At 31.8% G+C, this 16,960-nt stretch overlaps 1 protein-coding gene across 9 annotated transcripts in view; it reads right to left on the bottom strand.

Moving 5' to 3' along the window:
- Positions 1-16,960, bottom strand: part of LOC139512495 (thrombospondin type-1 domain-containing protein 7B-like) — a 187,851-nt gene that overhangs the window by 15,393 nt on the left and 155,498 nt on the right. For all 9 annotated transcript variants that reach the window (XM_071300138.1, XM_071300142.1, XM_071300144.1 and 6 more), the window contains 10 exons: positions 15,477-15,694; positions 12,440-12,647; positions 11,959-12,160; positions 11,351-11,466; positions 10,043-10,252; positions 9,061-9,255; positions 4,593-4,901; positions 4,160-4,338; positions 3,731-3,855; positions 503-656 (listed from right to left, as the gene is read on the bottom strand). In XM_071300138.1, coding sequence (XP_071156239.1) covers positions 503-656; positions 3,731-3,855; positions 4,160-4,338; positions 4,593-4,901; positions 9,061-9,255; positions 10,043-10,252; positions 11,351-11,466; positions 11,959-12,160; positions 12,440-12,647; positions 15,477-15,694 — 1,916 coding nt within the window. The remainder of the gene's footprint in view (positions 1-502; positions 657-3,730; positions 3,856-4,159; positions 4,339-4,592; positions 4,902-9,060; positions 9,256-10,042; positions 10,253-11,350; positions 11,467-11,958; positions 12,161-12,439; positions 12,648-15,476; positions 15,695-16,960) is intronic.

Raw genomic sequence — 16,960 nt, 5'->3', positions numbered from 1 at the left:
CTTGTACCAAATATAATCTTTTACAACATAAAAAATTTTACATGACACTCATATGATAAGCCTTAATACTGTACATTTCTAAATACTAATTATTTTTTTCTGATGTTTCTTCACAAGAAATATTTTACAAGGACATTTGCGATGTCTATTACTTGTAATTTCTGTCATCATATATTCTTGTTCTAATGAGGGTTTGATGAAGGAATGATATACTTCTATTATTCATTTTTCTCAAACATCAGATGTCTCATAAAGATACAAATGATGCAGTTGAAAAACATTGATATTTTCCAGAAACAATATGACTCTGATGCAAAAGTTTCAAAACATTGATGGACTTTATAATCAATTTGTATTAAAGCCAGTTCCTACCAAACCAATAACTGTATGATCAATGATTTAAAAACTATCTTCTTTCTTGCACAATGTACAGTAAGTGATGGGTCAAACTTTCTCATCAATGAACCAAACAGTTTAAACCTTAGAAAAAAAATAAGATTACCTTGCTACATGAAGTCCATGCTGTCCAAACACTGACCACACAATCTGACAAACAATATAAATAACAATGCTGCATTTTTGGAGGACGTTGATTTACACACACATCATCAGAGGCTGCACTTGTTGTAAATCCATGTCTATTCACAGCATAACATCTAATGGTCATAAAGGAATAAAGTTTTATATAAATCACATAAAATTTATAATACTTTGTAAATTTAGGTTTTCGAATCATTATTGGACACTGCTGAAACAAGTATACATCATTTTCCATCACCAGCTCATAATAACCCAAATCAAAATAAAAACCGATGACCCTATCCCCCCCCCCCCCCCCCCCCCAACAACAACAACAACAAAAAAATACCCAACAAACAAAAAATACAAAAAATTGTGCATTTTCAAGTTACCCAGCCATCCATTTCATTTTACTTCTGATATATTTTTTTTCCATTGCCAATCACAAAAGTGAAACATTTAAATATGTTTGCATAATTCAAAAACTTGATTAGTCTCTGACATGAAAAAACAATTGTTTCCTTTTAAAGTTCAATGACAAGATTTAGTGTTCTGACTTTTTCTTTAATACATTTAATTTGATTTACAGGTTGAAAACATCACTAAGATAATTATCATCAACAGAAATCCATTTCAAAAGACTACTTTCAAATTGCTTTCTTAGATTTAATGCATAGTCAAAATTTACAAAAATGTATTGTTTCATTTCAATGCAGCATTTGCAAAATTGAACCAGATGCTCTGCAGGGTGCAGCTTTATACGACCGCAGAGGTTGAACCCTGAACGGTTGGGGCAAGTATGGACACAACATTCAAGCTGGATTCAGCTCTAAATTTGGATTGTGATTAAATAGTTGACACAGCATAGGTTTCTGACACAGAATGAATGTGGTCTAATAAACTTAAAATTCGTTTTTTGCCTTTGAGCAATTCACTATGCTGTTGAATATTAATCCTCTCAAAAAAATGTTTAAGAAATTTTCTTTTTATTTATGAAATCTGAAATGAGAAAAATTGAAAACACCCCCCCTCCCCCAAATTTTTTTTTCACATCCCCCTTGCCCTTATTCCAAAAAGGATCTCAATTCAAATTTCTAATGGAGTTTGCAACAATAACTACTCTTTTAAATTCATAAAATATTAAAATGTAAAAAAGTGCTTGTTATCACTGAATGGTAAAGACAGTTTTAATTTATCCGTTGGTAGTAAAAGTGAATACATTGTATATTGTATAAAACAATGATTTAAGTTGATTCAACTACTATTCTGGACAAAGAAAGATAACTCCAATTGAAAATTTATTGCTATTGCACAATATTGTGCAATTAAATATTTCTTGCTATTGCGCAATACCGTGCAATTGAAAATACTTGCTATTGCACAATACTGTGCAATTGAATATTTCTTGCTATTGCACAATACTGTGCAATCGAAAATTTCTTACTATTGTACAATACTGTGCAATTGATGATTTCTTGCTATTGCTCAATACTGTGTAATTGAAAATTTCTTGCACAATACTTAATATAATAATTTTGGATCCTGATTTGGACCAACTTGAAAACTGGGCCCATTATCAAAAATCTAAGTACATGTTTAGATTCAGCATATCAAAGAAGCCCAAAAATTCAATTTTTGTTAAAATCAATCTTAGTTTAATTTTGGACCCTTTGGACTTTAATGTAGACCAATTTGAAAACGGGACCAAAAATTTAGAATCTACATACACAGTTAGATTTGGCATATCAAAGAACACCAATTATTCAATTTTTGATGAAATCAAACAAAGATTAATTTTGGACCCCAATTTGAACCAACTTGAAAACTGGGCCAATAATAAAAAATCTAAGTACATTTTTAGATTCAGCATATCAAAGAACCCCAATGATTCAATTTTTGTTAAAATCAAACTAAGTTTAATTTTGGACCCTTTGGACCTTAATGTAGACCAATTTGAAGACGGGACCAAAAAATTAAGAATCTACATACACACTTAGATTCAGCATATATCAAAGAACCTCAATTATTAATTTTTTGATGAAATCAAACAAAGTTTAATTTTGGACCCTTTGGGCCCTTATTCCTAAACTGTAGGGACCAAAACTCCCAAAATCAATCCCAAACTTCCTTTTATGGTCATAAACCTTGTGTTTAAATTTCATAGATTTCTATTTAATTATACTAAAGTTATGGTGCGAAAACTAAGAAAAATGCTTATTTGGGTCCCTTTTTGGCCCCTAATTCCTAAACTGTTGGGATCTTAACTCCCAAAATCAATACCAACCTTCCTTTTGTGTTCATAAACCTTGTATTTAAATTTCACTGATTTTTATTTACTTATACTAAAGTTATTGTGCGAAAACCAAGAATAATGCTTATTTGGCCCTTTTTTGGCCCCTAATTCCTAAACAGTTGGAATCAAAACTCCCAAAATCAATCCCAACCTTCCTTTTGTGGTCATAAACCTTGTGTCAAAATTTCATAGATTTCTATTTACTTAAACTAAAGTAATAGTGCGAAAACCAAGAAAATGCTTATTTGGGCCCTTTATGGCCCCTAATTCCTAAACTGTTGGGACCAAAACTTCCAAAATCAATCCCAACCTTCCTTTTGTGGTCATAAACCTATTGTTTAAATTTCATAGATTTCTATTCACTTAAACAAAAGTTAAAGTGCGAAAACCAAAAGTATTCGGACGACGACGACGCTGACGCCAACGTGATACCAATATATGACCAAAAATTTTTCAATTTTTCAGTCGTATAAAAATAAATTCAGAGATAAATGCATTCAATTGACTGATGAACAGCTTCTTTCCTTTTGGTCAGAACTTGCATTCATGGACCCAGAGTAAGAATTCTCAATTAATCAAAAGCACCTTGACCATAATGACCAAGTTGATTATTCATACTTAAATGCATATTAATTTCCTAAAGAAATGAAAAGAATTTATTATCGGAAATTAAATACATGATGGCATAACATAAAGTACATTGTACAGAAGTAGAACTTAAAAGTGATGTCCAGTCTTTCTATTCTATCATTAAGAAGTCTTGATCAATGGCAAGTCAGAATGCTTAAAATGTAAGGCATGTTGAGATTTTCCTGAACTTGTTATAATCACCAGAATAAAAAGGTTATCAAGCACATGAAATAAACAGTGTATTGAATAACATAAGAAAGGATTGTGGTAAACTATTTTAATACCTACCTAACATGTCTTGTCTGAGTTCCATTACCACAGATCTGTTGATTATGAGGAATACAAGTACCCCAAGCTTTTGTTTTCCATACATATCGTACACACTCAGGATGACAAAGCCTTGTTTGTACTTCCTAAAATAAAAATAAAAAAATAGTATGTTCCTTGAAAGGATAAAGCTAGTATTTATACTTGACTGATACAGAACGAAATTTGTACATAAATATTTTTTTTGTTTTTTGACTCTCTATTAAGTATTTAATAAAACTCAACATTACAAGACTTTGAAGAGTTCCTATAAATCTGAAAACTGCAAAAGAAGATGATTAAAGTTGTTAATAAAACTTTTCATCTGAGTGTAGCCTATAGCAATTATGTATCTTTATTTTTTAATAAACACAATTGGAGCAGATGAAACAAACACAAACAAAGAGTAACCTTGCTTGAAGCACCAAGTGATGGACATTGTCTGCCTCCTGCTGATGGAAGTCTACGGATACTACGATATCTTGTTTGTACACCAGCACCACATTTAGCAGGACATTCGCTCCAAGTCGTCCAATCAGACATCTCACAATCTACTGGACATGGTATTAAACATACCTCTTCTTCATAACCTGTAAGAAAGGTAGAGTTAAATTTAAGCACAATCTTCAATCTTATAGCAGTTGTATTTTCAAGGGGTTAGGTAAAATAGGACTTTTGTATCGTGTTCTTCATTCAACATATATGATGGTTGCAGCTTTAGACTTCAGTCAACGTAAATCTATTAATTTTCTATATCATTTTCCTAAAATTTAACTGTGGTAACACAAAGAAAGCCCGTACAGCTAAGCTTACAAGTATTGATAGAAATATAAGAGACAGTTACCTGCTCCATTACATTTGTCTGCTGACTCTATCCCTAATCCTTGGTTACTACAGGCCACTACTTTAATTCTTTTTCCTGTTCCACAAATGTATCCCATATCAAGTGAGGTTGTGTTACGAGTCCTCTTTCCTCTACTGCTAGTCAGTTCTGGTTGATTGGTTATATAGTCATGTCTGACTGGTTCTAGGATACAGTCTGACCATTCACCCATTGATGTAGGTTTTAATGACTCACATAGTTGACAAGGTCGTTTTTGGTAAGTTGGATACAAATTGTTGTTATGGCATTGATCTGGTACCCCTTGACCACCTTTTAAAAGAACAACATAATAATTGATAACAGGAATAACCTTTAATCATAAAAAAAAATCAGAAATACATTTGACCCAATAAATTATCTAATATTAAAAAAATTAATATTCTGACATTTTATAAGATACCAAAATCTTTGACTAAGAATAGATATATATTCATTCAAGGGTAAAAATTAATCAAAGAGCTGAAAGCTCTGAGGAAAAATGACGCCATTGCCTCTAATATTGGGATATTTTTCATGCAAGTCTTGATTTCCACATACCGTAATAAGTTGAACATTGCAACATGTCTCGTAAGTATATAATTGATATTTGTAGATGAGTGTGTGAAGTGAAGATGACAACTGACTGGTTTTTTTTTTAATACAAATGAATAGGTCAAGAGTCAAGACTACCTAAATGATCTACAGTATCCAATGACTACTGGCTGGGTTTTTTTTTTTTTTTTTTTTTTTTTTTGTACAAATAAATAGGTCAAGACTACCTGAATGATTTACAGTATCCAATGACTACAGTCTGTTTTTTTTTTTTTTTTTTTTTTTTTTTTTTTGTACAGATAAATAGGTCAAGAATACTGGAATGATATACAATATCCAATGATTACTAGCTGTTCTTTTGTACTCATAAATAGGTCAAGACTATTTATATGATCTACAATATCCAATGGCTACTGGTTGTTCTTTTGTACGTACTAAATAAAAGACTACTTGAATGATCTAAAGTATTCTAAGTAATGTGTATTTTTTTTTCTTGCAATTACACTTTTCTAAATAAAGAATACAGACTACTAGTATCATTTCAAACCAAATGATTATGAAGAGCCTGTTGTAATAAGCTCTTATACCCCACTAGTCCTATAACATATGAATTCGCATTCTTATTCAATTTTTAATGTTTTTATACTGATATTTTCATTTTTTTTAAATTTTGAATGCGAAGTGTGACACATTGATAGTAAAACAAAATTATCAGAACAGTAAATAAAAATAGTAAATAATGCTCCTGAGGTCATTTGTTATAGGACTAATTACCCACATACTCATTTAATAAGTTACTAATGACATACACAAATGTAGTTATTTCTGTTACTTAAAGCAAATTTTATTTCTGTAGATTTACACAATATTGTTATACTTGTTTTATTTCACATTGAAGATTAGACAAATAGGGATACTCCCAGGGCTTCCAAAAAATATTTGAGCCAGCCGGACATTTTATATCTGACCCCGATTTTAATCCCTTAAGACTTAGTCACAAAAGGCAATTATGGTAATCAGATGGCCATTTCCAATGATTGACATTACATTAAAAAAAAAACGATTTTAAACTTTACTTTGATATGATATGAATTTGATGTTAGGATGTTACTGTTAAATTGGCAGTGCATCATTCAAAGTGTGCACATCAGCGTGCTCATATCTGCCATAGACTTTTTATTTGTGCAAAATGACATTGTCAAAAACTACTTTCGTTTTCAACCGGATGTTGACTTGACAATGGTAAAACATGGACCATAAACGGATACGTAAAATCAGTGTATTTTTACAAAGCACGACTGAGAGAAGAAGCTCTTTCCACGTTATTTCTTCAACAAAATACTTGAATTGAACGTTAGATACAGGTATCATTGATAATTTTAGCATTTTTGAAGAACTGTAGGATGCATTATTAAATTTCCACCTGTGCACATGCGCACACGTGTTCTAGTTCATACGACATAGTTCTGACGATTTTTTATTTAAAACCTTAAAATTTTTCATCAAATCATTTTGATAAACTAATTTCTAATAATTTTAATCTTTAGAACGAAATCAATTAGATACAAACCGCTGAAATGTAAGAAAATATTTGTGATTAAACCGATCAATTTATACGATGTCCGGTACTGATCATAGTTCACCTGTCACCTGAACAGGTAGATTTCAGCTGTCCAACTTCTAATTAGCCTTGATTAAATTAGAAAGTATTGAAGTAGGTGTTGTTTTGATAGTAATTAATCATCATGTCACATTTATGACCGGAAACGTGTTGATGTTAAAGGCAAAAGGTTGGGTCAAAAAGATCGTGAATTATGTAAAAATGACCGAAAAAGCCTTGAAAAATAAAAAGTATATGACCGTTTCATGCTTTGCCCAGCCGGACTTTTACCGACATTATACAAATGAACGGAATATATGACCGTTTTGGAAGCCCTGGATACTCCTTTGATTTTCTTTATTTCACATCAGTGTGGTCCCTTTAACAACTCTGCCCATGACCCATATAATTTGATATTCATTCTTTAACCATATATCATAGTAAGTTTTATTTTACACTAATCCACAATCTTTCATGTTAAATTTTGTCTCCATTTAAGTTTATGCCATCATGGTATTAAACACAATTCCAAGTAATTATGCTGTTATAGTGGGTCACCATATATTCAACTTGGGTGGCATTCCAGTTATTGAAATTTGTGTCAGATTGGATAATGAACTAAACCTTTAGGAATTGATCTCGTAATTTAATATGGAGCCATCGTATGCGACCCCTACCTGGTAACAAAAATAAACATGTCAAACGGCAAAATTTATCATCAGAGATTACAAGTCGAAAGAGGATGGATAAGTCTCCAAAATGCTTGCCAAACTGGAACTACAACAAGATCTCTAGACAATGACGAACAAGGGGTTGAATCCAAAGTTAGTATTTATGTACAAAGAAGTTGAGGGGCTGATTCACGCTATTGAACCAGACGAATTCCTCTTAAAAGCATGTCGGAAGAAAACCATAACTGCCGAGAAATTCAAAGAATACCACAAAACAATTATTGTGGAAAAGCAAGTAAAGAATAACTCTTACTGTGAGTGTATTGACATTCCGCCAAGTAAAACACCGTACAATATTCAAACTCACTTTAGGGCCTTAATAATAGGGTACAAGTCAAATCGGCACCCATAAAAAAAGTCAAATCGGCACCAGGTTAAATCTACATCTAGTCAAATCGGCACCTATTTTAAGTCAATTAGGCATCCAATAATATATATAAATAATTCAACTCTTAAAAATGTGAATAAACATGATAAAATTAGGTTAATAATCTGGCCAACCCCTTCCTTATCTACCTCTTCTTGGGTAAATACTGTAAAATTTCTGGACAACCCATTCCTCATTTTTACTGTTTTTGCTTAAAATACTGTTAAAAATATATATTAAACAAATCTAACATGGGTGCTGAATTGACTTTTTTAAGTGCCGATTTAACCAGGTGCCAATTTGACTAGATGCCGATTTGACTATACCGGGTGCCGAATTGGCCAGGTGCCAATTTAACCAAGTGCAGATTTGACCTCAGGATTTGACTAGAATTCCGTAAGACGGTTATCGCGCCGAATCAGCTAGACGACACTGTTGTGCACGCATCAAATGTAGAGAGCTTCAAATCTGTTCTCCCGCCCCGCCAATAAAACCGTTGTATTAAAGCCAGCATCAATATCGACAATTTATTCACATGTCATACAGATACAGTATGTTACAGACTCTACTGTTGTAACTTTGTAAACAAAGATTGAGTCTGATTTCCGGTACTTCGATCTGTCTTATAACCAGTAGAAAGTTGACCAACACAGACACTTTATATTTTCTTATAAAAAAAGGCAGTTGTTTGTAAAAAGAAAAGACTATCAAGTTTTCCCCGATTAATTATATATCTTTAATGTTTTAACAATTTTTTAGTTTTACTTCACATAATCAATAAAGTTATAAAAATAGATTTATGAATATCTTAACATTGGTTGGTACACTTCGATCTTTTTGGTAATAAGAAGGACTGGAGGTATGTAAACTGGTTCCGGTTGATTACTACACAAATTCCAGTTTGTATGTAAAATAGTAAATACGAAACCAAGCACGGTAGACGGAGAAATGTAATGGAAAGTAAATACGAACCAAGCGCGGTAGGCAGAGAAATGTAATGGAAGTTCAGTTCACTAGTATCGGAAATATGTCGCTGAAAGCGTCATTTTCCAACAAGAATGCATGGATTGTATTAGAATGTAGGGCATCAAGTTTTTCTGATTATTGAACCTTTTAAAGGTTTTGAAAGTGAAAAAACAAAGCCATAACCATTCACAATGCATGCTAATTGCATGGGGTATAAGTAACCTGTAAATTTACCTTTCAATTCCCTTGATCTGAACTGATGACCGCTACACCCCTGAATACAGTGGCTCCATTCTGACCAATCAGTAAACAGACATTGCCTGTCACATGTCATATAACATGGTTCAGCAATAGGAGGCATTGGACCAAGGAATTTCAGACAGTCTTCTATTGGATGATCTGTTCCATTTTGAGCCATACATGCAATGTCTACAAGGGAAATAACTCATTATAAATTCCATTATGGAAAAAGCTAAAGCACAAATAAATAATTGATGTTTTGTGATGAAAGGTTACTAATGTATACCTTATCTCTACTGTTGAACCATCACAATGATACAGATGGTTACATCTAGCTACAAAAAGCTAAATAGAACAAAAGCAAAATATTGTTTAGCCTATTAGCACCAAGATTTGATCTATGTCAAGTCTAAAGCATAAATTCATTTATTTAAATTTCATGATTCACTGTTTTATGAATTCATAGTTTTCCGATACAAAATTAATGGAAAGTGTTCATTTTATTGGGTAGTAAAATTCAGGGTTTTAATTATCTTGGAAATCCATCTAAATTTTATTCCATAATAAAAGTAATTTGCTGATATGAAAATCGATACTGTAAATTTAGAAATGATTGCAAAGTTTTAATTATCACTTTTTCCAGGACTAGGTGAATATTAGAACAATAAGATTCTGCACTCAGAAATCAGACACATATATTTGTATGCAACTTTTCCTTAAATAACAACAACATTTCTCACATTTTGGTTTGTCGTGTTGAAATTGTAATAATAAATGTATGCAATAATTTCTAAAATTACAGTATGTGTTTTCTAATATTATTTCGCAAAGGAATATAAACAAACCAAGGCTCAGTAATGAAGACAGTACTTACCTATAATTGTTTACTTTTATAAAATTGTGATGGATGGAAAGTTTTCTCATTGGCACATATACCACATCTTCTTATATCTTAAGGCTGTTTGTCCTATCTTACCTCTAGCTCTGAGCCCTTTTCCACAGTTGTAAATGGTTGGAGCTAGTATGCAGACACTCCAGTTTGAGATTTTCCATTGGAACTGGTGACAGAGGGGTAATTCTATACACTGCTTCACCTCTTGTAATACCTCTGGACATGGAGCACCACCATTGTCAGGTTCCTGAAGAATAAATCGCTGCCGAGCCCTAGTAGGAATGTTGTCTTTATCTGTAAAAGAAAACAATTACTTGAAAATAGAATTGCTGGTACCAGTATATGAATGTAGATATATAGATTCCAATATAGGTGACCATTTGTATAAATTTCTTAACTTTATTACCCTTAACCCTTTCCTCCATAATGACACCTTTTGACGCCACCCCCTTTACTCCATAATGACGCCTTTTGACGCCTGTGTAGTACCTCAGTTGAAAGGCTTTGACTCCAAAACGCCTGCATCAGATTTAAAAAAAATTGTATGCAATATAAAAAGGAGATTCATGAGAATATCTGACTTCAAATTCATTGAAATATTTGTTTTCACAATGCATTAACACTTTAAACCTTATTAATTTTTTTTGATGAAAAAAATCCTATGCAAATCAAGTATGCTAAAAAAAAAATCCATGGAGGAAAGGGTTAAACACGTTTTGTTTTCATTTTTAAGGCTAATATACATTTTGAAGACTTATAAAAGAATGTATTTATAATTACAATACATGTTTTTTCAAAAGAATCTGTAATATTGGTTGGCTTACAAAAGAGGGGGAATAGGACCTTTATCAGGACTCTGAATCGGGTGTTTTTAAGCTCGGGATTTCGGGATTGACCCTTTTGGGATCCAGGAATTCTGTTTTTTGAAATTCGGGATGTCAGATTAAAATCTATTTAAATTTGGGACCTTGGGATTTCATGTTTTTAAGTCGGGGATTTCAGGATCAGGACCCCTCCTCCCCCTCCCAAAAAATTGCCGGGCATTCAAAAATTTAATTTTATTTCCTAATGTAATGTCCTAACATTCAAGACAATATATGCTTTCTATGATAACATCACAACTATGCATTGGAAAATGTAAACATTAAATATAACTGGTATCTCTTATCTTATAGCATAAAAATCAAATTGTAAGAAATGATTCTAATACTTCTTTTTTTTTTTTGAACTCTTATAAGGTTGTAAAAGCTTTGATCATGTAACCCTTTTAAGTACGAGAACAGAAGTATATATATATTTTTTTTACAAAAAAATTTTAATCCAATTCCAATTCTTAATTTTATAGTTTGAGAAATCCTTAATAATCATGTTCCTATGACTAACAAAACTTACTAATAAAACAAGAAGCTGAACAACTAGACCAGTCAGACCATGCAGTAAGAGTACAGTCCCTTGGACATGGTATCATACAAACTCTGGTTCTCTCAGGTTTGACTGACTGTGTACACCTGTAATTTAAAAATGTACCTTTACTAATACATGAAAGTTATTCAATAAAAATCTGTGAGACAAGAAAATAATTTCATAAACAATCTTTAAGACAAGAAAATATCATTCTGCCTAACTTTTTTAAATGTGCTGTTCCTTTGACTTATTTCATAAGTGCATACAAGGATTTTGTAACATGATTTAATACATAAAATCCATTTTTTACATTTCTTACTGTTAGAAAGAACAAAAGAGAATCCTTTTTTTTTTCAATAAAAAAAACCCCACTCATACAACCTAATAAATAGATAACCATGCATCATTTGTACACAATAAGAATATTTCATGTTTATCATGTTTGCTTCTGTCACTGAACTAAAAGATACTGTGACTCGTGGCTGATATTTAATATTTCTAAATCCTAAACAATAGGTACAAACCACAATGTCTACTAAACATTACTTTACACTACAAGTTCAAAAAACAGAAAATGTTTGTGTATATATCCTTACTTTTCATCCTGTACAAGTTGATTGTTGCGATTATAACAGTGTACACCCCTAGTCTGCCTTCCACGACCACATTTTCTGTTTCTATCCTCCAGTTCACAACTTCCCCATGGGTCTGCATGCCATATAAATACAGCACATTCTATGACAGTAGGACATGGTTTATTTTCTATCAGTTCTCGTTCACCTGGACATTCTGTGCCCCCTAAAATTTACATCAGAAAATTTCTTTTATCAGGTTTTGGTGCAACTGTTCTAGTAACAAAAATGTGTTGTTAAAAATGTATATTTAAAGGACCTGAATAATTGTATATCTCTTCCCTTTTTCCTTGAAGTCTCATTAAATATCTGATTTTTAAGTCACCCAAATACTTGCACGTCCAAAGAGTAAGTATTTTCCAATATTTTAGGATTAACCATAATGATAAGAAATATTTTAATTAGGTAGCCATACTCTTAGGCAATAGATTTCATTAAGAATTACCTGGTCCATGGCGAGCCAGGATTGTTTTTTGTCTTGATCTCATGTTTGGTCTGTAGGAAACATCTTGTTCAGTCTCACAGATGTCTGGACATTCTGACCATTCGCCCCATTCTGATGTTACACAGTCATAGCGACAAGGAATCTCACATAACACTTGGGCCTCTGGTCTGGTTTCCCATGACGAGCATAAGTCATCACTCACTCTCATCTGATAACAAAAAGTGCATTAGTTTACATATTACTAACTTTGTTTTTGTAGATTTGCAAGCAAAAAGATTTCAATCTATATACATACACGCCAGGGGCCACATGCATCTTTCTTTTTCTTCTTCCATCATAACTACAAAATTATTTAATACAATAATGACATCACTGATCAATCTAAATCAGAAGCAAGCCAGACTTCAATTATTATATCATAAAAAATTAATCACTTACAAAAAGTCATAACTTACAATTCAGCTGAGAAAAATCTCAGTTAAGGTTTGGGAAAGGATAATTATAAACTGTTGACACAGAAATATGTCTCTGTGTAATTTTTTAGTCTACGGTGCAAATGTTGAAATTAAAGCAACAATAATTTGACATGTAAACTTTGCAAAATATTCAAAGTCAATGGACCATGACTGTCCTGCAGGGCCAAATATCCTATGTGAAAATGAGGAATGCCAATGCTAAAACAACAACATATCAAAACCATTGACTCATCATTAGTGGTTCCTTTTAAACTGACCTCAACAAAAACTTTAACATATAAACAAAGCACAAGTTTCAAAACAAAAACTTTAACATATAAACAAAGCATAAGTTTCAAAGTTAATGGACCATGATACAGTCTACATGGAAATGAGACATGCAAATGCTAATACAACTGCATACCGATTAGCATTGGATTACCATAAGTGTTCATCTTAAACTAAAGTAATCAAAAACTATTGTAGTTACAAGGCCAGAAAAAAGGTTTGTGCCAAATCATCTTCATAGAAATGAGATGTGCAAATGTTAATTATGACAACTGCACATCAAAGATCATTTACATAAAACTAGCAGTTCCCCATAAACTTAAAGCTAATCACAAACAATTTCATGTAAACAATGCAAAAGTTTTCACTTATAAATAGGACAAATGAACTTAAAACATTAGGAAAAAAAAATACCATGGCAGTCATAGTTTAGAGAGAAGCATGTACACACAGCAATACAACCATAATCTGACTTAATTAGAGATTATTAACATGCATCTTATTCTCTTTGAAATAGTTTAAAGCCATCAAAATTCACATTTCATTAGCTCTGTGCAATTACGACTCAATGAACAAATTTAAGAGTCTATTGAGACTAAAACTGTCATTTTATTGCTATGACAAATGTGAAATCTGATATGATTTAACATTGATGATTTTAGTGACATTTAAAAAGCAGTTTTAAAATTACTGTCAGAATCATTCAAAATACAGCTTCTATTATTTATTAATGTTTTATATACAGAAATATTCATTTTTAGAAAAGCTTATCAATGAGTATAGTGAAGGATTATAAATGTATTTTTAGTCCACCATAATTTCAGATAGCAGAACAGCCACAAATATAGATATCTCTTGTGCATTAGACAATGATACAGACATAACATAGAAAGTATATATTTAATGGTGATCACATTGAATTGAAGATATTCTTTACATGTAATTCCTTTACACTGAATCAAATAGCAACCTTATATAACCAAAAACTGAAATATATCTAATTTATAACTACCCTGCAGTCAATCTGAAACTTTACTCTTTTTTGATTTTGGTCACATCATAATTTTGACCTTCATATTTTAATATTTAACACAAAGATGGTTATCGATTAAACAAAGACTGATGATTCACGTTATGCACCACTTTAATGGTTTAAAAACTCAATAAAATTTTATACTAGCCTCAAAACTTAAGATTATGTCCAATATTCATATTATACAAATTAAAGTCACATCTTGTTCATGTGCAAACAACTTACAACAGTGCACACAAACAGGTTTATCAAATTATGTGAACTCAATGTTTTGGATTGCACTTTTACTTCTTCTGTTTTTTTAAACTTTTTTCTTCCAAATTTACTTATTGTTTTAAACAAGGGATATCAGCAGCATAAAACAAAATGTACTTTATAAAATGAAGAAAATGAAGGAATTTAATTAATTTGTCATTGAAGTGTATTTTTGGATATAATTGACAATTAGATCATTCATCAAGATGATGAGTTAGACGTCTCAGTGGGCTGGTTAATGTTAAAGAAATTGAGTTCTGAAGAATATCAGATGGAACTTTCTGATATAAAAACAATAACTTGTTATCATTGTAGACAAAAACATGTTTTCTTGGCAAATTGGATTATGTATATTTCTCTAATAAAATTAAAAAGTATACCCTACTCATTGGGTAGACATGCTCAGTGGATTAAATAAAACTTCTAAGTATTGAAAAAAAAATGGGACTGCCTAGCTTGCAGATCTGAAATTTTAAATTTTTATGTAACAATTCACCATTGAAAAGTTCCAGACCATATATCAAATCATTCTTAAATATAAACAGAGTGTGTGTTGAGGGGTTGTAATAATAAGCATGCCCTATTTCAGGAACATTTAAGGAGTTTTAGCAGCTTTAACCCTAAATAACAAATCCAATGTCACATTGTCACCATAAGTTTATCTAATGATGACTCTATTTGAATAGAATCAGGATGCAGATATCTCGCATGGCAGAAGAGAACACAATCCCATTGGGTCCCTTTTCTTGCAAACCTTAAAAGCTCCATCAAAAGCATGCCCTATTTCAGGAAGCTTTACAGAAAATTTAGGGGATTTAACTGTATTATCAAATAAGATAAAAAAAAAAAAAAAAAAAAAAATTTAACTGATGTTTAAACATTTTGTAAAAGTAGAATGGAAAACCTTTCCTAATGTAAATTACAAACAACAAAACTTTAGTTTTACTTCAACTTCAATGAAACATCAACCAAACAACTGTTATGCTCAGATGTGTGTACTACCTACCCCTTTCTTATCAACACATGTTGCGGTTCTCTGTTTAATACCAACACCACAAGTTTCACTTTCACCATATCTAAACTTGGACAAACTGCAGGGACCAGATGATGTGTTCCAAAAATAGCAAGGTTCTGGATCACAGTTTTGGGTTTCACTAAGGTGGGGACATTGTTCTCCATTTGTTCCTGGCCGTGTTAGTACCTCTCTTGTTCTAAATCGCTGCCCTGTTATTACAAATACTGAGATTTATAATGTTATTATAGAAACATGTTACTTTGTAAGTTAATTGAGGTTTAACTTAAATCGAAAGGATTAGAACCTATTAAAAAATGTAAACACAAAAGAAGCAATAATCCAGTAAAGTACATTTGCCACGGCGCTCAGGCTGCTGTACAATAGACATAAATAATAAGGATATAAATATTAAACATCATAAATAGCACACAAGGAAGATATAAGTCAATTATTTATAAATCCTGAAATATTCTGCTAATTATTCTGCTGGGAATCCTAAGGCTCTAAGTTAATAGGAAATATAATTGAATCTGGTTTGTTTGTATGTCATATTTGTAATTGACTAAGCTTTCTTTAGACCTATTATAATTATATAGTATTATTGCCATGTCAGACCGACATGCATTTCAAAACATGAAACAAATTATTATTTGTAGCTTAATATTTATACTGCTAAGGGAAAATTATATGGTTGCTTAAATATAATTCTGAAATCCCATATAATTCAATTCTTTTCAACACAAAATGGATTTGAAGAACATTCCTTGCTAATTTTATTTATCATAATAATTTTCCAACCTTCCCATACACAAAAAAATTTCATATGAAATTCAAAATAAAAAAATATCAGACATAATTCTCTAGTATGAAAATGGTTTCTTTTGGTCAGTGGTGTCACTGGCTTGCAGTCTTATTAACGTATTACCTTAGTCTACTTTGACTTTTACATATTTCAATACTTCAATTTTCATCTAGCTAGGTAAAGGTGTTACAAAATAGCAGATCAAAATGGGGAATGTGTCAAAGAGCCAACAACCCAACCAAACAGCAGAAAAACAATGCAAGGCCACCATTGGGTCACAGCAAAACAATCTTGCACCCGGAGGCGGGCTTCGGCTTGATAACTATCTTCAAAATGATGAAATATTATGCTATAGACAAAGAGCAAATGGTGTAGAAGCTGCCTCTAGATAAGTAACTATTTGTCTTATTTAGTGACAAATATGTCACAGGAGAAACAAAAACAAAGGGTCACAGAAAACAGTTAAATAATCTTAGTTTTCTAATTGTATTTCTTATTTCAGTACCTCATCAAACTGTGCTACAATAAATTTATATTGGTAGTTTGGTACATACCTAATCAGATGCTACCTATTGAAGCATACTTGTATTTTTTGTCATCAATTACAGTTACAAGTGGGTCAGACCAATTTATTTATTTTAAGCCTTCTCATTGACTAAAGTGTCCCTTCATT

Source organism: Mytilus edulis, chromosome 2 (assembly GCF_963676685.1).
Source record: "Mytilus edulis chromosome 2, xbMytEdul2.2, whole genome shotgun sequence".
NCBI classification, from domain to species: Eukaryota; Metazoa; Mollusca; class Bivalvia; order Mytilida; family Mytilidae; genus Mytilus; species Mytilus edulis.
This window is presented reverse-complemented; position numbering and strand designations above follow the sequence as displayed.